The 23,545-nt window shown below is 33.7% G+C and overlaps 4 protein-coding genes, 1 long non-coding RNA gene and 1 pseudogene across 9 annotated transcripts; 2 read left to right on the top strand and 4 right to left on the bottom strand.

The window, feature by feature from the left end:
* Positions 1 to 1,482: 1,482 nt before the first annotated feature.
* Positions 1,483 to 2,272, top strand: LOC104700685 (glyoxylase I 4 pseudogene; annotated as a pseudogene). Its single transcript, XR_015561698.1, has one exon. The product of XR_015561698.1 is annotated as a glyoxylase I 4 pseudogene (transcript).
* A 166-nt stretch (positions 2,273 to 2,438) lies between these two features.
* On the bottom strand, positions 2,439 to 3,198 carry LOC147941018 (uncharacterized). Its single transcript, XR_015561699.1, has 3 exons — positions 3,065 to 3,198; positions 2,772 to 2,890; positions 2,439 to 2,646 (listed from the first exon to the last, which is right to left on the bottom strand). It is a non-coding gene; the product is annotated as an uncharacterized LOC147941018 (long non-coding RNA).
* Positions 3,199 to 3,414: 216 nt separating this feature from the next.
* On the bottom strand, positions 3,415 to 4,332 carry LOC109125607 (uncharacterized). The gene is made up of 3 exons (XM_019227556.2): positions 4,198 to 4,332; positions 3,987 to 4,106; positions 3,415 to 3,750 (listed from the first exon to the last, which is right to left on the bottom strand). Exons 1-3 carry the CDS (start codon positions 4,216 to 4,218, stop codon positions 3,634 to 3,636), a joined length of 258 nt encoding a protein of 85 aa, XP_019083101.1. The 5' UTR covers positions 4,219 to 4,332; the 3' UTR covers positions 3,415 to 3,633.
* Positions 4,333 to 7,622: 3,290 nt separating this feature from the next.
* On the top strand, positions 7,623 to 8,653 carry LOC104700683 (uncharacterized). Its single transcript, XM_010416220.2, has one exon. The coding sequence runs from the start codon at positions 7,882 to 7,884 to the stop codon at positions 8,497 to 8,499; it is 618 nt and encodes a 205-aa protein (XP_010414522.1). The 5' UTR covers positions 7,623 to 7,881; the 3' UTR covers positions 8,500 to 8,653.
* On the bottom strand, positions 8,507 to 12,613 carry LOC104700684 (zinc finger CCCH domain-containing protein 24). 3 transcript variants are annotated; one of them, XM_010416221.3, is made up of 13 exons: positions 11,722 to 12,613; positions 11,542 to 11,634; positions 11,264 to 11,455; positions 11,093 to 11,165; positions 10,830 to 10,962; positions 10,599 to 10,752; positions 10,418 to 10,501; positions 10,206 to 10,328; positions 9,916 to 10,092; positions 9,700 to 9,834; positions 9,428 to 9,523; positions 9,008 to 9,342; positions 8,507 to 8,903 (listed from the first exon to the last, which is right to left on the bottom strand). In XM_010416221.3, exons 1-13 carry the CDS (start codon positions 12,391 to 12,393, stop codon positions 8,657 to 8,659), a joined length of 2,514 nt encoding a protein of 837 aa, XP_010414523.2. In that variant the 5' UTR covers positions 12,394 to 12,613; the 3' UTR covers positions 8,507 to 8,656. The 3 variants fall into 3 exon arrangements, 2 of the variants coding, with proteins under 2 accessions (XP_010414523.2, XP_087314091.1); XM_087457965.1 differs by lacking the exon at positions 8,507 to 8,903 and having other exon boundaries at positions 9,008 to 9,338; positions 9,424 to 9,523; XR_015561697.1 differs by lacking the exon at positions 8,507 to 8,903 and having other exon boundaries at positions 9,010 to 9,338; positions 9,424 to 9,523; positions 9,700 to 9,818.
* A 58-nt stretch (positions 12,614 to 12,671) lies between these two features.
* Positions 12,672 to 17,677, bottom strand: LOC104700681 (beta-galactosidase 8). 2 transcript variants are annotated; one of them, XM_087457963.1, is made up of 18 exons: positions 17,272 to 17,677; positions 16,818 to 17,149; positions 16,604 to 16,699; positions 16,377 to 16,489; positions 16,199 to 16,265; positions 16,012 to 16,104; positions 15,770 to 15,913; positions 15,522 to 15,610; positions 15,345 to 15,450; positions 15,150 to 15,237; positions 14,948 to 15,066; positions 14,687 to 14,848; positions 14,383 to 14,585; positions 14,157 to 14,266; positions 13,948 to 14,048; positions 13,380 to 13,807; positions 12,955 to 13,300; positions 12,672 to 12,885 (listed from the first exon to the last, which is right to left on the bottom strand). In XM_087457963.1, the coding sequence occupies exons 2-18, from the start codon at positions 16,986 to 16,988 to the stop codon at positions 12,778 to 12,780; spliced, it is 2,544 nt and encodes an 847-aa protein (XP_087314089.1). In that variant the 5' UTR covers positions 16,989 to 17,149; positions 17,272 to 17,677; the 3' UTR covers positions 12,672 to 12,777. The 2 variants fall into 2 exon arrangements, with proteins under 2 accessions (XP_087314089.1, XP_087314090.1); XM_087457964.1 differs by having other exon boundaries at positions 16,818 to 17,051; positions 17,272 to 17,537.
* Between the last annotated feature and the right edge of the window lie 5,868 nt (positions 17,678 to 23,545).

Here is a 23,545-nt window from a genome sequence, read left to right as displayed (position 1 = left end):
TCCGACTACTAATATACTTTTTCATTATTCATTTCAGGGTACAAAAATTCATTCTTCAGTGAAGAAGGATTTGGTTTTCAAATATTTGAAACAGCGTTATCATCCTTGCAATCATATTAATTCCATTTTATACAAAAAAAAAAGAAACAAAATATATGTCTTAAAGTATGTAGTGTTTTTATTCCATTCTTTCAAAGGACTGTTTTTTTATGTTTTATTTTCAAAGTATAATTATTATGAAAAAAAATTGTCACCACTTTTATTTTCATTGCACAAGAAAAATATATATATATTAAAGTGTTACATTATTTATTTATGAAACAAACAAAATTACAAACCCAAATTATCTTTTACTGACATATTTAAATTTAACAATATAATTTACAATTTAAATACTATTAACTCAAAATTCAAATATATATATCTACGAAATTAATACTTAATAAACTCTATGATATAGTTTATATATTTTAAAACGGTAAAACTCAAACATAATCATTGTACACTCATAATATATAGGTATAATGGTTGTATAAATACAAAACATTATCCATATATATAGTAAGTCTACTAACAATAACATTTAACTTTTTAAAACAAAAATTTAGTCTCGCGGTGTAATGCGGGTTATATATATATCTTATAACGGTTGAAACATTTCATACTTAGGTAAATTATATATTAATGGTTAATTTTAGAATAATTTTTAGGAAATATATAGAAACTTTGTAAAATATGATGTTTCAACAAAATAAATCCAAACTTCATGAAGATCAGAATTTGAAATTATATTTTAAAAGTGTGGATTGAAAACACTTTGTAAAATTAACTGTTGAAAGAAAAAAAGGGATGAATTTTGACACTTTGTCCATTTGTGGAAACAACATTATTGAAGACAAAATTATCGCTTTTACGTCTACCTTCTTGTGTACAAACTTTTATGCAATTGGTTATGTAGTTGTGTGCGTGCAATATGACTTAGAAATATAGGGTTGTACGTTCGTAGGTATATTGTAAAAGGTGGATGATATATCGATGCGTACGTAATAAATACATTTTGTTAACGTATCATGAATAGTATACAAAGATTCATTTGAACAAATAAGTGAAAAGCAAGTATCGTAATCACTTATAATGTCACAAAACAGTGTTTTTATTCTTAACTTTATGTTTTAGTTATAATGATGATTAGTATTAAGTATTAACACAAAAGCAAAATTAAAAAAACTCGTTTCTTCACATACTAATACCCGCTCTGTAGCCACACTTGTAATAGAGTGGGTAGATAAGATAAGTGTTGCCGCTAGACATCGTCCCTCTGCTACGGTTTGGACCTAACATATATGCCCAATAGAAAAATGATGCGAAGGTGTGTGAAGAGTGACACGTGAGCGATATGTGTGTTCATACATGCAAGCTCCCTATTCAGGCGTCCGTCACGTGTCCTTCAATTAGTCCTCGCCGCTCCCGTTTTTAAGGTACTACTATCAACTTTCTTCTAGACGAAGTAAAAAAAGCTGCGTCTCGTCGAAATCTTATGGAGAAGAAGAAGAAAGGTGATGATGTATCAAACTCGAAGCCGCCTTTAATGGCGTTGAACCATGTCTCAAGGCTTTGCAAAGACGTTAAAAAGTCTTTGGAGTTCTACACGAAGGTGTTAGGGTTCGTGGAGATAGAGCGTCCAGCGGCGTTAGACTTCGACGGTGCGTGGCTCTTCAACTATGGTGTAGGGATCCACTTGGTGCAAGTGAAGGACGAAGACAAGTTACCTTCCAACACGGACCATTTGGACCCGATGGATAACCACATCTCTTTCCAGTGCGAAGACATGGAAGCTTTGGAAAAGAGGCTTAAGGAAGTGAATGTGAAGTACATCAAGAGGACGGTGGGTGACCAGAAAGATGCAGCCATCGACCAGCTCTTCTTCAACGACCCCGATGGCTTTATGGTGGAGATTTGCAACTGTGAGAATCTCGAGCTTGTCCCACGCCATTCAGCAGACGCCATACACCTCCCAGAAGACCGACACGCACCTCCAGTTGCCCTCAATGGCTCATCCGACCGTAAAATGCCCCAGCCCAATTCTTAATACTACTCGTTTCGTCTCTACTTAGTCCTGTGTTTGTGCTAAGCACGACTCTATTAGTTTAAAAATGTTTGTTTGGGACGCGAAATCTTTCCAACCATGAGTGCTGCTAGTAGGCAAGTCATTTTGGTTTTTGTTCCAATTCGGTTTGGGTTCGGTTTTAATAAAACTTTTTCAGAACTCAAACCAGAATTCTTTTAGCTTTGCTTTTACGTCTTGGTTAGTTTTGTTCAGTTTGGTTTTACTTCGGTTGGGTTTTCTATATTGTTAGGTTTGTTTGAGTTTGTTCCTTACAACGTGAACAAATTCTCATGTTTTTCTCAAACAAGTTTTGAATAATCTTTACCATAAATCTTAAAAAAACACAACATTTTAGATCAACAAGACAATAACAAAACCAAGTTTGGAATAAACATTGATGTTTTCGATTTGGAGTAAGTTGAGAATATCGATATAAATTAAACAAGTCTACACGTAGAGGTTGTACATAGACACTGGCTTGGTTTGGATTTGTAAGGTTCGCTCGGTTCAGTTTGGCTAAATTCTGCTAGAAACGGCCTCTGTGGTGGGGGCAGCGATTTACACCAATTTATTCGCACAAACAAAGAAACGCGGGAAAGCTACGAAACTGTTTGCACAGTATCTGATTAACTTTGAAAAGAAAAGAGTGAGGAGAAGTGATCACCTGAAGTCCTGAACAACTTAAGTTTAGTCAGTAGAAGTAGAATTCAGCAACTGCTTTCGCCATCTGTTCAATATCTGTGGCCAGGCCACTTTGGCCTCATCGGATCCAATAGAACAAACCTAAGTAATTTCAGGGAAGAAAGAGAGAATCAAAACAAGAACTAGGCTGGAAAAAGAACATCAACTACCATTCAAGCCAATGAACAGAAGAAACAAACTTGAACAATAAGCCTATAACCTCTACGATTCTTTCATTATTACTCCAATCCAATGAAACAGAGAAAGTAGAAATACCTACAATGTCCATGCATTTGGCTTCTTTCACGCTCAACCTGGAAAAACTAGGATGCCAATTTAGACCCTTTCGTTGAAACCCTCTCGCCGTGGCTGTAAAGGGATAATCGTAAAGGGATAATCGCAGAACTTCTATTTGCTGTGCTGATATGTACTTATTCCAATACCATTTACCCTGTTGTTTAAACTTGATACATGATATAGCAAACAATTTCCAACTGCACTGCAGTGGTTACTAGCAGAGCATTCTAATGTTTACCGCATAATCAAATATTGATCACCTGCCAATAAAAGATCAAATCTAGCATAATATAATAACTAACAAGTGGTACGCCACAGCATCTCAATCATTAAGCCAAAACAATAATAACCTTTGTTAACATTTTCAGTAGAAACACAACAACCCTCAAGAAAATAGACAAAACAAGAATCGTGCTGTATTCAAGATAAAGGCCATAACAACTGAGTTGTCTAGATCTCACACTCGTAGTATCAAGAACACTACAACAATCGAATTCATGAGCCTTGTAGAAGTTTCACATTATCAGCAAAAGAACTTTTATCCATCTCTACCATTTACGAGAACTAAGATACTCAATGGCAGGTTCAAAAGTCTGATCCACAGCTTTGTTCCACAGAGATGCAAATTCCATACGATACTTCTTCCCGAATATGCGATCTCTCACCTGAGAACACAAAGCAATCCTAAATTTCAACTCAAAGGCTCAAAGCTACTAGCACCATAAGTTCATCTAAGAACCTTACAACCCCTAATATATCAAAAGGCAAACTCCAAATCCTAATATCAACCCCTTAATGTTTTCAAAATTGGAACCCTAGATTCCTCATCAATTCAAGGTTAAATTGAATGATAAATTTAGGGATTTGTAAACGTTTGCGACAAATAGATAGGAAAGATAACCTGAGATTGATCGACGGATTGAGATTTAGGATCAGAAACAGATTCATGGATGAGCTTTCGCTGCTCGTAAACGAGGAACCCAGTCAAGGCGCTACCAAGAGTGAAACCAAGAAGACGTTCCTGTATAAGAATCGTTTAAAACCAACGGATATAACAAAATCAATTATTAGAAGAAACAAATAAAGGAATCTGGAGAACGAGAAGAAGAAACCTGAGCGAGAATGCTGATCATGGTGAAAACTCTCTAATTTGATTTTTGCTGGGATTGATTTGAGGAAGACGACGATGCAACGAGACGAGAAAGATACGTATAAAACTGGGCCTACTATGGGCCTTAGCCCTTAACAGTTAACCTTTTTCTTAATTTTTTTTTTCTTTTAAAATCTTGAAAACATTATAATTAATCGAAAATACTGAGCCGTCTCACAAAAAGTCACTCTAAAACAAGAATTTTTTAAAACTTCCTCAATTATATCTTTCGATATGGCATAATTAAATTAACGTACTTTGCATGTAAATATGAAGTTTAACCATATAAAAAAAAAGTCATACAAGAGTTCCAAAATAAATATTCATACAATTTTTGGAGTTTTTCATTTCATTTGCATAAAATGTTTGTTCAAACTAATTTTTACTATATTCGTCTATCAGCGATTGTCTGATTATGGAGAGTAAACTTGGTTTTTATACGTAAAAATCTGCAAACTGTAAGAAGATAATTAGCAATGGTTTAGATAATTCTTTTGAAAAATGTGCTAAATTGCCCAAATATTCCTCGAAAATTCTCATATATTTTGATAGATTAATTTAGCCACCTCGAGTATTATGGTTATGTTGCTGTTATTAGTAGACGACTATTGTTGGTGGTAACTTGTTGCTACATCTGAAAAACACCGAAACAATTATGATTATTTCGTTTTTTGTTATTTTTTTAATTTCTTGATAACAATTTCTAAAATATATATCATTTCAAAACTAAATATTTATAATTCAAATTTAAAAATAAAAATTTATTAGATAAACGTTTATAAATATTTGAAAAATACATAATTGAGTTTCTATATCACATTTGAAATATTTTTCTTAGAGTTTTATATTAGATATTTTGAATATTAGAGGAAATATAACTTAAAATAATAAAATCAATAGGGAAAATTGGAAAACATAATTTATTATCATTTAGGGATATATTTTGTGGCATATCATTATAAAATTTTTGTCTTTCGGTAGCTGATCAAGTTGTGGAGGAAGTTTCTTTCTACACTGTTTCAGAGAATAAGAAAATACCAGAAACCTCTCAAAGATTTCAACAATGGACATCCCTTATCTACAAAAGGTTGTTGTTCCCTCCCCTCTACAAACAGCATCATGTTTCACTCTTGTACCAAAGTGAACCCGTGGAGCTTACCTTGGAGCAAGAAGAGATGACCACTCTCTTTGCCTAGCAAGTGGATCACTGTCGATGGTGTTAAACGGGAGGCTGTTAACTTCAAGATTGAGCCAAGCAAGATTTTCATGGGTTAAGGAGAACTCCCAAAGGTAAGATTTATAAAGGCTGAATATATTTCCTAATACATGAATGCTGAGATCGAGATCAGAGTTTGGTCATAGTATTTGTAGAGACATAGGACACATGTATCTTTGTATTTGATTTATGATGGTAGATAGTGTCATATAAGAGTTCCAAAATAAATATTCATACAATTTTTGGAGTTTTAATTTCATTGCATAAAATGTTTGTTCAAACTATTTTTTTCTATATTCGTCTATTAGCGATTGTCTAATCATGGAAAGTTAACTCGGTGATTTTATATGTAAAAATCTATAAACTATAAGAAGACAATTAGCAACGGTGTAAATAACTCCTTTGAAAAATGTGCTAAGTTGCCCAAATATTCCTCAAAATTTTCATATATTTTGATAGTTTAACTTAGCCACCTCGAATATTATGGTTATGTTGATGTTATAGTATACGACTATTGTTGGTGTTAACTTGTTGCTACATCTGAAAAACATCGAAACGTCTATGCTTATTTCTTTTTTTCTGTTATTTTTTAATATTTTTTTATAACATTTCTTGAAATATAAAGTGGAGTTATTGGTTCTATGATTTTAATGGATTTGGAAATCCAAACAAAAAACATGTGTTATTCAATCATTGATTTTAAAATACTTATCAAAATTATGTGTTATTGGTTATATGATTTACAAATACTTGTTTAAATCCCATGTTATTCATTTAATGATTTGTTTTTGGATTACAAAATCCACATTATATTTTAAATGGATTAAAAAACTAAATATTTCTATTTCAAATTTCAAAGTAGCAATTTATTAGACAAACTTTTACAAAATATTTGAAAAAAATACATAATTTCTGTATCACATTTGAATTTTTTATTTTAGATTTTTATATTGAATTTTTTGAATATTAGAGGTAATATAATATTCAAAAAAAAAATTAATAGTGAAAATTGGAAAACACAATATATTATCAATTAGAGCTATATTTTGTGGCCTATAGCTATAGACCTCATATTGGTTTGGAATGATATAATTCAGAATAAATATATGATTTACTTTCTCCAATCTATATATTTTTAGTAATTCGAACTGAGATAAATGAAAACTAATTTCTTAACAACTAATTTTAAGAACAGAATCAATATTATAGCTCCAAAACTGGTTTTCCTACCAGTTTAGCATTAACTATGGGGAAAACATTTTTTTTTTTTTTTTAGGGGGGAAACATTTGTTCCGGTTGTATCTATATACAGTAAAACCTCTATAAATTAATACTCTACAAATTAATAAACACTATAAATTAATAAATTTTGCTGGTCCCAAGTCGGGCCAGTGTAAAAATTAACAATATTCGATAAAATAATAAGATAATAATTTTTTCGAAATCTCCTTATAAAATATGGTCCCAATAATATCATAAATTAATAATTATGTAAATTATATATATATATATATATATATATATTGATATAATAGTGTATGTTTCTCCTAAAGCTCAATTCTATAGAACAATTGTAATGTTGTATTTTCAACCTATAATAATATCTCTAAAATATTTTATAACATGTCATACAAATAATTAAAATTTAAAGTTTTAATTTTTAGATATGCATCATTTACAATTTGATAATTTGACAGATTATTAAAATAGGAGAATTGATATTATTATTCATAGATTTGAATTTATGTGTCTCATGTGTATAAGTCAATTTGTCTATAATATTTGTAATTTATTGTAAATAGTGCTTTCTAAATATTACAAGTTCAATTCCTAAACCATAAAATTTATAACATCCGAAAGTTTAATCTTATTTTGCTATAGTTGTTCCAATTCATAATTTTTTAAAAAATAAATAATTAAAAATATATCTATAAATTAATAATTATTAATTTATACTACAAAATAATAATTATTAATTTATAAATAAATTAATATCACTATAAATTAATAAAATGTCTTAGTCCCAATATTATTAATTTATAGAAGTTCTACTGTATATATATATATATATATATATATATATATCACGACTTGTTGATTTAATAAACAGACAAAAAAAAAGATTAAAAAATGGCATAAGTACATCTACAAGTGTTATAAATAGAAAGGAGAAACCGAGAAAGAAAAAAAAGGAAAAGACATGCATCCAAGTTTGAAATCTGAACGCTGCGTAATGCGTTAGACATGGGTGGATCAAACAAAATAAAATAATTTTTTACATATTTGTTAATAGTACAATTCAACAGAAACATGTATTTGTTTATTTTGATTTAGCTTCTTTCACAATCATTCTCTCCCTCCCCTTTGTTCTTCCGTAACAAGAAAAGCAATTCCCCAATTGGTGTATTGATCAATCCACATTGTATCACAATGGCGAAAAAGCTCGGTTTCATTGTTATGCTATCAATGTATCTCCTCCTAACTGTCGAATTTGCGCGCGCTCAGGAGGATTCTCCGTCACCAGCTGTCTCGCCGGGACATGAATCTTTAAAGGATTCTTCTCCTTTGCCACCAGCTTCATCACCGGAAGCAGATTCTCCTCTGCCACCGTCTTTTTCACCAGAAGCAGATTCCCCTCAGCCACCGGTTCCATCACCTGAATCCTTCGCAGATTCTCCATCACCTTCACCGCCACCTCCTCCGCCGGAATCTCCCTCGGCTCCGTCACCATCTCCTGGACAAGCACCCGCTCCTGCTCCATCTGACGACGATGACAACGATGATGATTCTGACCCGGAAACAGAGTATGCTCCTTCTCCAGCACCGGAGATGTCAAATGACATCAAAGCAAGCGACGAGGGCGGCGATGAATTCGAGGACACAAATGGTGAAGATAGCGGAATGAGTGGATTGAAGAAAGCCGGAATCGCCATTGGAACAATATTGGGAGTAGGAGCGATTGTTATCGGCGCTCTTGTTTACAAGAAACGAAGAGATAACATGACCAGAGCTCGTTACACTTACTTTACGGAAGGAGAGTTCCTTTAAAGAGCCATTTTATTTTTTGGATTTATAAAACTTGTTTCACTTCTCAAAAATGGAAAACATATATAATCCTTAAACTGTGTTTATGTAAAACAAAAAATAGCTGTTGCTTGTTCTTTTGGTGCTACATCATTCTCTTAAAAGAGTTTATTGCATATTCTTACCTCTCAAGGAGCATTACCATTTCACAGTGGTCAGTGTGGGGAAAAAGGTCAACGGCCATAGCTTTGACAGGTCTAAAAGGCTCAGAAGTTGGCATTGACTGGGCTCTACGTCGAGCCAAACCGGCAATGCCTATTCTCTTGTTCCCTCGGTAATTTTTGTTTCCTCTATCCGCTTCAACGAAAGATGGCGTGCAAAGCTCTATCGCGTTTGCCACTAGCGTTTCGGGGTTGCACGAAATGTACCTGCGTCAAAGCAAAGATCGGCAATTCTGGTGTTAAAACAAAGAGAGGAAACAGAGTCGAGGTAACCGAGTTTGTGGTAGTGAGTTTTTAGAGAAGGGACTAACACAAGCCTCTTTAGCCGGGGATGGGTTCTTAGAGCTTTGATTACAGCTGGATGAAGTCCAGAACGAGGTGGATCAACTATAGCAACCACATTTTTGAACTGTGGTTTTGTAGATTTTTCCGGTTCTATGGACGAGGAATCCTTCTGTGCATTATCTTGAAGGTCTTCAACTCCAGTGTTTGGAGGAGGTAGGTTTTGATCAGCTACATGCTTTGAGTTTGACATTTCTTCTGTTGAGGGAATTTGTTTGTCGTTAGCATTACTTAAAGGGTTAGCTTCTTCCATTTCAGTCATATCTAGGTACTGTTTCAGTAGAGAACTCATCACACTCTCTGCCTGTATAACACAAATTCAACAAACTACCATGAATAAAGATTAAGATAATGGAACCAACTGAGATATGTTATTGTCAAATACATGCCTTTGCGCAGATGAACTTGCAGTTGCTAATGCCATTGATCGTTGCATTCCGTTCAGCATCTACTACAGCCGAAGCATTCATTTCTATGCCAATTACCTGTAAGAGCCTAAGAGGTTAGCACCAAAACCTTTGACACAGCACCAGTTGTACCACTTTTATAGTTTTGGTCACCAGATGTAGTTAAACAAAGTATAATTGCTTCAACCAAATCAATAGACACGGTAAGGATTGGTACTAATCGGTTTTGCAAGTTCAAATAGGAGAGTATTTACCATGCCAACACGATGTGCCAGTGTAAGCCCGATTGTTCCAGTTCCACAGCATACATCGAAGAGTAAAGTGTCGGGACCAAGGTCAGCCCAGTCTCCAGCAACTGAGTATAACTTCTCTGCTGTGACAGTATTAACCTGGATATTTAGTTTTCAAATCAATTAAACAATATTCAAAGGAATTTTGAAATGTATTGTTAGTGAAGATCCAGTTATTACCTGAAAAAATGCTGTGGGAGAAATGCTGAACCGAAGGTTGTTAATATGATCATGAATCCGAGCTTCGGTCAAGACATTGGTGGCCTGCTCCTGATTTGTCCCATTATCTGACATTGGAATAGGCAACACTTGCAGTGGAGCATCAGGTGGTGCAACATTTGATATTCCTGTGTGGTTCTGAGAAAGAAGGATAGAGGCAGTTAATAACAAAATGGGACTGAAGAGCTAGGAAACTGTATTATACATTTTTTAAAAATTTGATTAAATAAAAAGTGAGGAAAAGTAACCACCTGAACAACTAATACAGTCAGAGGAAGAGTTGGAGAGCTTGCTCTAGCTCCTTCAGCAAACGCTTTCGCCATTTCTTTAAACTCAGTTGCCACTTCTGCCTCATCAGAACCTGTTAAACATACCTGAATAGTTTCACACGAGATAGAGAAATTAAAACAAGAAATAATAGTAGGATGAATGAAAAACATCGAACACCATGCAAGACACAAACCTGAACAATAAGCATAACCTCCGCAATTCTTGTAACAGCATCTTCATCATTTGAAAACACGCCGGGTTTTCTCCCTTCTCGAACCTAATATAATTATTTTGAGCAAAGTATAAGAAAAATAGTAATTATGTAAAGTCATGCTCGAGCTATAACATAACAGCATTTCCTGCAATACACATACCGTGAACTGTCGCCAAAACCCACTATGGTGAAACCTATTCCAAACTTGGAGCTTTGATTTTTCTATAACCTTCTGAAAGATTGAAGCATACTGAAGAGCAATTTTAGAGATGTTGGGGCAATTCACAGGCTCCTCGACTGCTGTCACACCCGCACTAGAAATATCTTGCATTAGTTTTTCCCGTGACAATATGTAAAACGCAAGTTTCAGGGAAGAAGAAAGTATGTCTACCAAAAGTTTCCTAGACTGAACCCAACAGTTGGCTTCCCCAGAACAGATAATCCAACCGAGAACTCACACTTGTTCCTGTAGCCATCTGTAATCGGTGATTCTATAATGCCCTCGAGATTGCATGAAAGACCACCTAAAGATTTTATGTATGAATTAGAAAACCCACCCAATCAAAATGTGCAATTAAAAACTTCAAAGATGATATACCAACCAACAGCTAAGAAGTGTAATACTAAGAACTGATCAATGGATAGTTTTCTTACCTCTGTCTCTAGACGTAAGGACCCATACTGGAAGTGAACCCCCATTTGGACAAGCTTTACGCGCACTCCTCGCCTGCCAAGAATTTACATTTCCAATTAAAATCAGTCTGTTGAAGATGAAACTTGAAACTTACAAAACCAATGCAAATAAAACATGAGAAAGTTCCTGACAAGTTTTTTCAGCATTTGCGCTACAGAAGCCTTTTTTTGTTCAAGCTGGTCCGCATAAGACAAGTCAGCCAAGGGTGTCACAGCTTCACGAGCACTTTTAACTGATTTTTTTGTTTCCTTCTTGTCGAATGTACGGGGAAGAACATCAGCGATCTTCAAATTATTGCTATTAACAGTTTTTCCATCCAAAACCTACAAAAAACAAAAAAATCAACAGATTAACGAAACAACATTCTCTAATAAATCTCGAAATACATAAGCTCAACAAAAGAAACAACCTCCACGCCGCTCTGCAATTGTTCTGCATTCTCAAATGTCACGAAACCAACCATCATTCCTCGTCTTTTCTTTGCAGACTTATAGTGAACTCCCTGCATAGAGATGAATGAATGAATCAAACACTGAATTCGCAAACATGACCACATTTGATTCAAATTCCCCAAAGACTAAGACTTTACCTGCTCTCTTAAGAAGGTCTTCAATTCATCTGATTGCCATTTTCTAGGTAAATGCACCAAACATTTACTAAGCGACAAATCAAAAACACTACCATCATCATCGATTGATTCCATCATCTGCTCAGTGAACAAAACCTCTTCGTCTTCATTCACTTCTTGCTCAGTCATCTTCATCGCCTTGGCCTTCTTGCCACGCTCAGAAGTCGGATCCCAAGTATTATCCGGTTTCATTCGGAGCTCTGCCTCACCGTGAGCGTACTTACACTCGTTTCCATGGCTACACGAAGCCTCTCGCCTAAAGTAAGAACAAAGACTCGTCTTCCACCACGGCGAAAGAGTAACCTTCGTCTCCGACGATTCGAGATCGGTCTTCTCGTCATCGGCGCGTTTTCGTTTTTCTCCGACGGCTTCGATGTTATCCGTTGGATTTGAATCGGACGATTGAATTGGCTCGACGGGAGCAGGATGAAGATCTTCGATTGATGATGTCTCCATTGGAATTGGCTCGACCGGAGCAAGAGGTGTTAGGGTTTTGGTGGCTGATGGAATCCCGTTGATTTCTATTGACGATGTTTCCATTGGAAGAGGCTCAGTGGTGGTGGAAGGAGTCTGGGAGGTTAGGGTTTCGGCGGCGGACGAAGGAAGCTCGTCGATTGATGATGATGACGCCATTGGAAGTGGCGGTTGATGCTCGAGAAAGTGAAGGAGTTTCAAATCGTATCAGAGATTCAGAGTTTCAGACCATAAACCCTACCCGGTTTAGATGGTCCAATCCTCTGATTAATTAATAAGTTTCGGTTTAGTTTTACAGTTTCTATACCAAATTTTAGTCTCCCAATCCTATCATTTGTATGAGTTTTTTACTAAAGTTAGTAAGTTACCGACCGACACATAGTATAAACCTTTTTGTTTGGTGTAAGAATCTACAAATATTGGATTCAAAGACCATATAATTAAAGCTATATTATTACCCATTTCATTTCATTTGCTTTATTTTCAACAATTACATATTTCATTAGATATCAAATCTGCGGGAGGTAAAGGAACCAGGGGACATCATGAACAAGAAGCTTCAACAGCTAAGCTCATCACGACGCCGCGACAAGGTTCTCCGAAGACTCTAGTCGAGACTTCAAGATTGCAACTCCTCAATCCAATACATGCCTGTCACACTCCAAGTATGAATAATCAAGAGGAAATAAAAAAGAGTATAGAAAAAAGTGAGATTAAGACCTTTTGAACAACGGAGAGAGAGCGAGAGCTGTTGCAATGGCCGCGGGTGAAGCTACCGCAAGTACCTTTTGGTGTACCAAAGCTTGCAAATTTTATAGAAGATATGACCTGAGTGGAGACAGGACACTGTAAGGAAAGAACCGGTCTGGTTCTCTTTTTCTTCGAGATTTTAGAGTCGGAAGTCCATGTGTCCACAGGCGCTGGATGAGACTGTGACACCATTAGACACAGGCTGCTTCCTGTTTGTTTTTTCGTGAATGATATTTGTGTTGGATCTCCTCCCATCTCTTCCAAGAGAACAAGTGTGTTCCCGCTCGGTTTTAGCCACGAGCGAGGTACGTGATACCTACAAAAGACAATTACTACCTAGGCTTGTGGAAGCGTTTAATACGGATTAACCAACGTCTGTGAAGATCACTACTTACAACGTCTGTGAAGGTTTTCCACAGTTCTTGAGGCATTTGTTTGCACGGTAAGATCCTCTGTAGTCACATGAATCTGTGCAACCATTGTTTCCTGCGATACTTGTTGGCCAGTACCTACCTATACTCTGTCCATTCACCCACGCAATACCCTTTCCTGTACCCGTGAAGTCTATCGCTACTGGCTCACTTCCAGAAGGAGCATCAAATGTTGTTTTGTACCAAACTAGTGGCTGTTTAGTGGGCAAAGGAGTCTTTGAAACCCATTCAGGAGAATCTCCAGTTGTCAAACCTGTGTCTTCCCCTTTGAGGCCAACCTGATAAGTCCATTGCTGTGAAGCCAAATCAATTGAGCTACCACTTTTTGCGCTTTTTAGTGTCACAGGTCCGGTTATACCCGCTCCCACTAAGTCAAAGAAAGCTCCATAGTTCTGGGGAATAAGTAAAATACATTGGTTGAGTTAATACTGCCTAGTAAACATCTTATGCAGTAATGTTGAGTTTTTCCAGTGCCATCATTCTTACGCAAAACAAAAAATGTTTTGCAGATTAGAAAACGAAGATAACGTACCGCAAGCCCTACGGTCACACTAAGGAGATCAATTGTGTTCTTCCCGGCTACAAGATCAATCGGGATATCTAAAGTAATCTTTTGTTTGCCATGTCCGCTTCCTGCAACCGCAAAAGTTTGTATGCCATACATTTCATTGGTATCGTTAAGAAACTCAGTGCCAAACTTAATTTCTACTGCTTGTGATAAAGTCAAGAGTAATAATGTACCTGCAAGTTTTCCATTTATAAAAGCATAGACCACTTGACCAATAGATTCAATGTGAAGGACAGCTTTAGATCCTTCGTCAAGGAAAGTCTCATCGCCTTTAATATCCATCCTGTTAGAGATTGAAACACACAGAAAACCTCTGTTAACTAACATAAAGAACGAAAGAAGTAGGTCTATCTTTTGCAAGAGAGAAATTACTGAGAAAATGGCCTAGGTCTACTCTACCTTAGCGAGTACCACAAATAATCGCTTTTGTCAGCTGTTGTGTTGATCTGCTCTAACAATCCAGGTTTCAAGAATGCATCAGTCTTTGAAATACCAATAGGTTCTTTAATGTAACTCCATTGTGAACCTAACTCCGCAGATGAGCCACCATCAGGCTTCAATGATTGAAGGGCAAATGCGGTAGACACGGTTGCGGAATTTATCTAGAAATGCAGAACAGATATCAAAATTGGTCAGTTGTTCCTAAGGGCAATATGGTAGGTGGCAATGAGCTTAACAGTTTTAAAGATACTACTGAACAGACCTTTGCGGTGTTGAAAGCTACATTTTTGCAATCCGGCAAGATGCTTACGGACCATGCAGGCAGGTGATATGATTGTCCATTGAAAGTCACAGTTGCATCAGATTTCGTGCCAACATTTGCAAGAAAAGCAGCACATGATCCAGATGTCTTGTATACAGCAGCCTATAAAGATAAAATATTACATATTATTTAGAATTACCATTTGTTCTGGTTAAAATCAAAGCATTTTTAAGCAGCAGAGTGACATGAATGTAATATTACCTCCAAATTTGAACCCAAAGATGTAATTGTTGGATCTGTGGCAATCAATGAATCTTCACAAAGCTTGATAGCCTTGTGTAAATCTCGCAAGTGTCCCCATTTTGGTTGTCTAAGAAGTCCTGCAACAAAATGAATCACATCTCTTCAGTTATCCACACACTTTTGTGGTAAACAAAGACGTCCCCAGTGGTAGAATCCATACCATACTCATCAATTGGAGCATCATAGTCATAACTAGTAGAGATCAAGGGTCCTCCACTTGTTCTATCAAAGTTTGTTCCACCGTGATACTGAAACAAAACAAGACCAAAACAACTTATCTAACCACTTTGCTCACTAGCTATTTGCCTTGTGGAACTTAATTAAGAAAACAATTGGCTTTTGTTTTGTTTATTACCATGTAATAATTCTGGAAAGTTCCACCTCGTTGGTAAAACCGTGCAACTGCGAATGCAAGATCTTCAACTGGTCTGTAAGGGGAAGGATCTCCAAAACCAAGGAACCTGGTACAAGAAAGTAAGTCAAAATGCCATCTTTGGAAACAAACAAATTAGTAGGGTAAAAAAAGACTCACCATCCACTCCAGTTCTCTGTCCACATCTTGGGTTTATTATTTGAGTTAGGAGTAAACTGGTCACAGTAGAAACCATTGCATGTGTTGATCTACCAAGAAAGAAAAAAAAAAAAAGCAAACAAACAGCAAGAAAGTCTCAATCAGAAAGACTAACCACCACCACAAATTTTGACACACTACCTATCCAGGAACTTACTACTACCACATTCAATTAATTACTCTAGTAGTTAGAATCTTTAGAAACTCACCATGGGATCAGGAGCATCTGCTTGCTGACACATGTTCCAAGGTACTCCAGTATCTAGTGAAAGAGCCATAGAAGCAGACCACTTGATATAACTTTTCGCAGCAGCACCATACGCTGAGTCAATATTCCCGTATTCATTCTCAATCTAACATCCACAAAAAAAAAACACAAAAATGAGAATCCTAAAGAGATGTTACAATACAACAAGTAGATTTTTCAATTAGTACTCAGATAAATAATAACCTGAGAGAGAATGATTGGACCTCCTTGTGATGCATAAAGCTTTTCTTGCTTCATCAAATCAACAATCTTGGTGGTAAATCTCTGCATTTCCGCCTGCAACACACATAAACCAAACCCATCTTCTAACAACTAAACTATACAACTAAAGAAACCAAAAATTTAAATGACACATCACCTAAACCATTACCTTAAATGGCTCATTATCAGTTCGAAACTTAATTCCAGGTACGAAATGCAGCCACACTGGGAAACCACTGTTGCACACACACAGAAACAAAAAACAATCACTCAACGTAATATTAACAAAAATCGCAAAATTAATTAAACCGAATACAGATGTAAACCGGAGAACCCGAATTTTTTACCCGTAATTCCATTCAGCACAGACGTAAGGACCAATTCGTAGATGAACATAGAGACCAGCTTTAGCAGCTAACTTGACAAATTTCACTAAATCGTATCTTCCTTCAAAATTATACTGCAAAACAAAAATTACAAAATCAGAGAAAAAACTCCCATAATCCAAATAGTAACTCCCAAAAATCCAAAAAAGATAATAAAGGAAAAATACAAAAAAAAAAACCGAACCGACCTTGTTTTTCTCCGGTTCGTGACCACTCCAGAAGACGTACGTCTCGATAACATCTAAACCACCGTCTTTTGATTTCTGTATCAGGTCTGGCCACATCTGCAACACCAAAACCAAAAAAAAAAACACAATTAAATGAAAAAAAAAAAAAACAAAACAGAGTTTGTTATTACAGGCTGTCACATGCGTTACAAGAGTGTAAATGTGTAGTAGTTACCTCAGGAGTACTCCGAGGATAATGAATAGAGCCAGAGATCAGAATCTTCCGTTTCCCATCGATTACTAAAGCACGGTGGTCGTACGTTACATTCGCCGCCGTAACCGCCACCACTATCTGAAGAACAAGTAGTAGTAACATCATCATCATCTTCCTTCCTCCTTTAACCATTATTTGCTTCCTTTGAGAGATCGACCGATGCTGATTCGATTCCGTTGCTGCTCTTTCTAAAATCTATATATAATAAACACGAATTTGCTTGTAAACAGAGATAAGCATCTTTTTTTTTTGGCTTCACCGCTTTGTGTTACTGCATTATCTCACAAACAAACCTACACAGATTTCGCCAAAATAATTATAAAAAAAAAATGGTGAAACTATTGCTTTCGCTTTGGATATGGTAGAACCTATTGCTTCACTGTTTGGATTTTTGGATGTGATTATAATGATTTACCACTTTTCTTTTTTTTTGTTTCTTTGCTCAAGCGTATACGCATTGGGATTGCATCATTGTCGTCTTGTCGGATTTAATGAGATTAATGGCGAAAGATTAGTGTTTTAATTAATTAAGATTTTGTTTTTAAGAGTGATGAAGAAGACGCGGGTATAAGTAGTAGTAGTAGTAGCCGAGAGAAGACGCAAGAGTTATAAAAGGAGAGAAGAAGAGGAGGAGGTGGTGTTGTGGTGGGGACGTTATCGAGTGTTTCTCAGCATTGTTCTGTTACAATGGACCGGAATGAATGATTTTAATTAGTTGGACAGAACGAGACACGTGGTGGGTTCAATGGTAGAGAAAGCTACAAGGGAAGGAAGTTGATGGCGTAGACGCAGTGACATATCCTGTATAATAAAACAGAAGTACACATTCTACTATAATAAGTTGGTTACAATTAAGTTATACATTAATAATTGATTAATTAGTTATAAATAGATTTTACCGAAAATCTTAAAGAGAATATTTTAAAGAATCATATCATCTAACATACCATATTAATTCATTTATTAAATTATTCATCAAACAAAAATTTTTGATATCTAACTTAACATATTAATTTGTTAATTATCATTATACTTTATTTCTCATTTTTATATATGAGTATATTTTATGAAACAAATAAATTATCATATTATTTATTATAATTAAAAATAGTTTTATTTCTGGATATACCATAAGCTGAATTTTTAAAAAGAAATATAAATTGTTCAATCTATAACATATTCAAGCTTTAGTAATATTATTCTTTAAAAATAATATCTATTGAATTAAATAAAATCTTTTGATATCTAACTTAAAATATTAATTTGTTAATTATCATTATATTTCACCTCTCATTTTTATATATGATTCTATATTGTGAAACAAATAAATTATCATATTATTTATTATAATAAAAATAGTTTTACTTCCGGATATACCATAAGTTGAATTTTTAAAAAGAAATATAAATTGTTCAATCTATAACATATTCAAGCTTTAGTAATATTATTCTTTAAAAATAATATCTATTGAATTAAATAAAATCTTTTGATATCTAACTTAACATATTAATTTGTTAATTATCATTATACTTCACCTCTCATTTTTATATATGAGTGTATTTTGTGAAAAAATAAGTTATCATATTATTTATTATAATTAAAAAATAGTTTTATTTCCGGATATACCATAAGTTGAATTTTTAAAGAGAAATATAAATTGTTCAATCTATAGCATATTCAAGTTTTAGTAATTTTATTCTTTAAAAATAATATCTATTGAATTAAATAAAATCTTTTGATATCTAACTTCACATATTAATTTGTTAATTATCATTATACCTCACATATCATTTTTATATATGAGTCTATTTTGTGAAACAAATAAATTATCATATTATTTATTATAATAAAAAAATAGTTTTATTTCTGGATATACCATAAGTTGAATTTTTAAAAAGAAATATAAATTGTTCAATCTATACCATATTCAAGCTTTAGTAATATTATTCTTTAAAAATAATATCTATTGAATTAAAAAAATTATTGAGTACCGGGTCAAAATTTGAATATTTAAATTCAATTTCATATTTTTGGTTAAATTTTATATTTTTATATAATATAATAAACTTTCAGTAATTTATTTTGAAATATTTTTAATATACTGAAACTTGATATAAAAGTTAGAAACTATAAACACTCTAAATTGATTTGTTATAGCAATGTTAATAATATGTCACTATAATATAAAAGAATTTCAAGAAACCAAGTATATTAAAACAAAAAGTATAACAATATATTAAATTACTCATAATATAATAACTCGCTTTTTAAAAACCAAATTTACAAAATTATGTCTTATAATGACATTCAAGTTATGATGAAGAATATACATTGTTGAAATAACTTCACATATATAACCTAATACAACATATTAAATTTTATTTTAAAATATAAAATATACAAAATTTTGTATAAAATAAAATTTGTTCAGTGTTATAGCACGGGTAATTATCTACAATCATTAACAATATAAAACTTACAAACTATAGTAAAACCTCTATAAATTAATAAGGTCGGGACCACGAAATTTTATTAATTTATAGAGGTTTTAATTTATCGATAAATTAATAAAATATTAACTTATGAAGAGATTTTTTTTTTCATAATTTTGAAAATTTTATATTACAAAATAAGATACTTTTGTTATGATTCACATTTTTATAAAATTTTCTTAATTTATAATATTGACTATCATAATAGGATTGATGTTAATAGTTTACTTAATTATCTAGGTGAAAATGATAAATGTTAGAAGTTTAGAGTTTAGAAGAAATTGTTGGTATTATCTTTCATGGTAATGATAAAGTCGAATAACATATTGCACTGCCTTTAAAATCAATTACATGTAAAAAAAAATTACCGCAGCTAGGACTGTCCTCAATTTTTGGATCCGATTTGAGAAGACAATATTAAAAAAAATAATACAATAAAAAAGATTAGAGATGAGCTCCAACTAAAATGCAAATTCAAAAATAGACAAACAACAATAGAGTCATATTTCACTAAATTTTCTTAGATATATATATATATATATATATATATATATTTAGTTTATATCTTTATTAATTTATGATATTGTTGGGACTATATTTTTACATAGGATTTTCAAAAAAATTATTATGTTATTATTTTATCGAATTGTGTTAATTTTTACACCGGCCCAACTTGGGACTGGAAAAATTTATTAATTTATAGTGAGTATTAATTTAAAGAGTATTAATTTATAGAGATTCTATTGTATGTGTTTTTTCAAGTCATCATATTTAACATATGATTTTATTGCATATAATTTTATTGCATAATGTTTTATCCAAAAAAACTTTTAAAAATAATCACATAAATTATATTTTATATAAATAAAATAAATTTCAAACTTGTGCTCGTGCTGCTCTTAGGTTTATTGATTTTGGTTTCGTTTTGGAACCAATAAATTAGGCTAAGGTACTACTAATCTATGGAGTAGTGATCATTGAACCAGACCGGACCACACACACAAAAAAAACTCGATATATTTTGTAAGCTTATAGTATAGTCATATATAGAGTACATAATTTTCAACTGTCCATCAATTCCAACAACCACTATTATTAATGATTCGAGAATATTAATAGTTTCAACATTTTTTTCTTAATGTTATGTCAGTCTACCAAAAACAAAATGTGTAATCAGATATTTGCATATCCAAAATTCGCTGTCGACCTATTTTCTACGATCATTGTGATAACTTTTTTCGATTTGAGGTCTAAATAGTTTCAAAGTAATTTTGGAAAATGACTTAAATCGCTTTTCTATAGATGGTTTTTTTTTAACGATAGATGACAGTATTTAATCTTATAAAAATCTAAAATTAGTTCAACAAGTCTTATTTATATGTGTTTCTTAGTGCACATCTGACTATTCAACTTTTAATTATAATTTTAAAAGAATATCTTTAAATAATAGTATGATAGAAATGATAAATTTCATGATTTATAATTGAATAAGTTTTTTATTTTATTTTATTTTTCTTAGCATGAAATTAAAGACTTCTGACGCATATGTACTGATTGGATAAACACCCTCCCATATATATATATACATATATATATATATATATATATAATTTATGATTAAACACCCTCCAATAGTCCAAATTAAGTTACTTATAATTAGATCATCATGTACAAAAAATTACAAAAACAAAAAAAAAACTAACATAATTTAATCATATGCTTAATGCGTAATGCGTAATGTGGCGTTGGGTGCCGATGTCACCGTACCATCACATAGGTGTTTGTTCCAACGACTTAAATGGAATGTGGTGGTACACTGCGTCATAGGCTCTCAGACACACAACAATATCACCCACTGCAACCTGCTTTCTCTTAAAAAGAGTAAATGATTTAATCGAAAAAATGGTATTTCAACGCACGTCAAAAATCTAGAAAAAAGAAAGAAAAAAAAAACATATCGACTTCCAAATTTTCAACACGTTAATAATTATCTGTCGGTGCTTATACTATTTTGTCTTTTTATATTCTCGTTGTTAATAATGTGTATGTTGGTGTCTAATTATTAGGTTTTATAGTATATGTTTTTAATTAGTATTCAGAAAATAATAGAATTTGCCTTTTTAAATAGTATGAGAAACTAGGAATGTGACATGAACAGTCAAAAATGAGGAAAAAAAGGAGACAACAGAGAGCAATAACTAATTTGATGCTGTACAAAATTGATATACTTTGACTAATTAACTCTCTATTATAAAAATTTCTGCTAAATAAACACCTAATAGTAGCTATAACTGTTGGAAGAGACATTATATTAAGATGTCTATTTCCGAAAATCTTAAGATGTTTCAAGTCAAAATAACTTTTGGAAGAAAGATTTGAAATATCCTTTTTTAAGTGTTTATAGTTTGTAACTTGGTTACCTCATAACGTTTTTATTTAATTTACAACAACAACAAAAAAAATCCAAATTTTTGAAGATTCTAGTGATTAATACAGTATGTATTTCGGTATGAGATTTCCTAATACAAAAGAAAGGAACATAAGACTCATCAGTCAATTAATTTCACCATTTAAGTTTTTTAAATTTCGACATATCATGACCTTAAACTTCTGTTTGGTATAGATCTTTGCTAGTTAGCTTCAATTTGTAGCTAATATGTGATGCAGCGCATCTTTGCAACGACCACGTCCACCGACGGTCAGTGTCGTAGTCGGGCCTTTTATTGTTATTCGTTTAGGATATTATTCTTATGGGCTTTATTTAGGTTTTGAGCTTTAGTTAGATTCTTAAGTATGTTAGGGTTTATTTTATGACTTCTATTTAAAGAGCAGCTAAACTCTATGGTAAAGTTTAATTGATTATTGAATAAACAAGTTTTATAAGAGCTTTGTGTAAAGCCTAGAGAGGAGGACTCTCAACCCTAAAAACTTGTGTTCAAGCCTTGCAAGGAGGACTTGCAAAACCACGTCGATATCGTTCCTGATCTCGACCCTATCCTTATCGCTTCTTCGTCAAGTTTCGACGTTCTAAACAAGATCCGTTCGTGAATCTGAGTTCTCCCGGAGATCTTGCGTTCTCGTCCGTTATTAAGCTTCCGCTCTCTATCAGTTGGTATCAGATTCATCACGTTCCTGGTGGTTTGATTTCCTTACGATGGATTTTAAGTTGGATATTCCAGAGTTCCATGGTGGATTTTCTAGTGATTTATTACTAGATTGGCTTGTGGATGTTGAAGATATTTTGGAGTTTGAAAGCTTTTCAGATGATCGATTTGTTTCGCTTGTGGTTAAACAATTTCGAGGACAAACTGCAGCATGGTGGCAACATGTGAAGAAAACACGCAAGCAAGCTGGCAAAAGCCCTATTAAATCTTGGGATAAACTTAAGCAGAAGCTATGCACACACTTTTTACCTCGTCATTATGATAGTTTGGTGTATAATCGTTTGCAGACTTTAAAACAACAAGGACGGTTTGTGGATGATCATGTGGAGAATTGTTCCGCGCAAGGGAAAGACGTCATCGGTGAGCATGTGTACAATGTTAGTAGCTATGAAATTTCTACTATGGAACACGCCCCCTATGATGATTCACAATCTTCTGTGAAAGACGATGTAGTTGTTGTTGTTATCAACAGGGAAGACCAAGTTCAAGACGATGGTGGTCCGATATGTGACGTGTATAGTGACGGGAATACTAATGTTTATGGTGAAGATTTTTCCAAGTTGAATTCAAGAGTCTTTTTGAGCTATGGCGGAAGGTCAGCCAAAAGAAATTGGACCTCACGGAAGATAACATGATGATGGCAAGTAAGATACAACATATTGAGGCACAACTGTTTGTACCGGGGATTACACAGTTTAAACAAATAAAGAGTTTGTGGGAAAGAGCGAGCAAGTTCTTTATTAATCGGAAAAAGTGAGATCGTCACTTAAACAAATCGTATTAGAGCTTGTTAGTCCACAGACGAACTAGTAAGCTTAAAATAACGAACTGAAAACAAGACGAGTTATACGAAAGATAATAGCAGTTTTCGATGCAAAGTATTGCTCTGGGGGTATTGTCCGCGGGTCAGGATGATGATCCCAATAAATGCCCTCTCCTTTTATAGGAGACTGTTGACCTAGGAGAGTTTAGGGTTTCCTCTACGAATTCCCGAGATTGCCCTTCTGCGGGAATTAATGACCTGCTTCCAATC

The sequence above is a fragment of the Camelina sativa genome, chromosome 7 (assembly GCF_030686135.1).
Source record: "Camelina sativa cultivar CO46 ecotype springtype chromosome 7, ASM3068613v1".
Classification (NCBI taxonomy): domain Eukaryota; kingdom Viridiplantae; phylum Streptophyta; class Magnoliopsida; order Brassicales; family Brassicaceae; genus Camelina; species Camelina sativa.
Note: the sequence above shows the minus strand (reverse complement) of the source record. Positions and strands in the feature narration are given on the sequence as shown.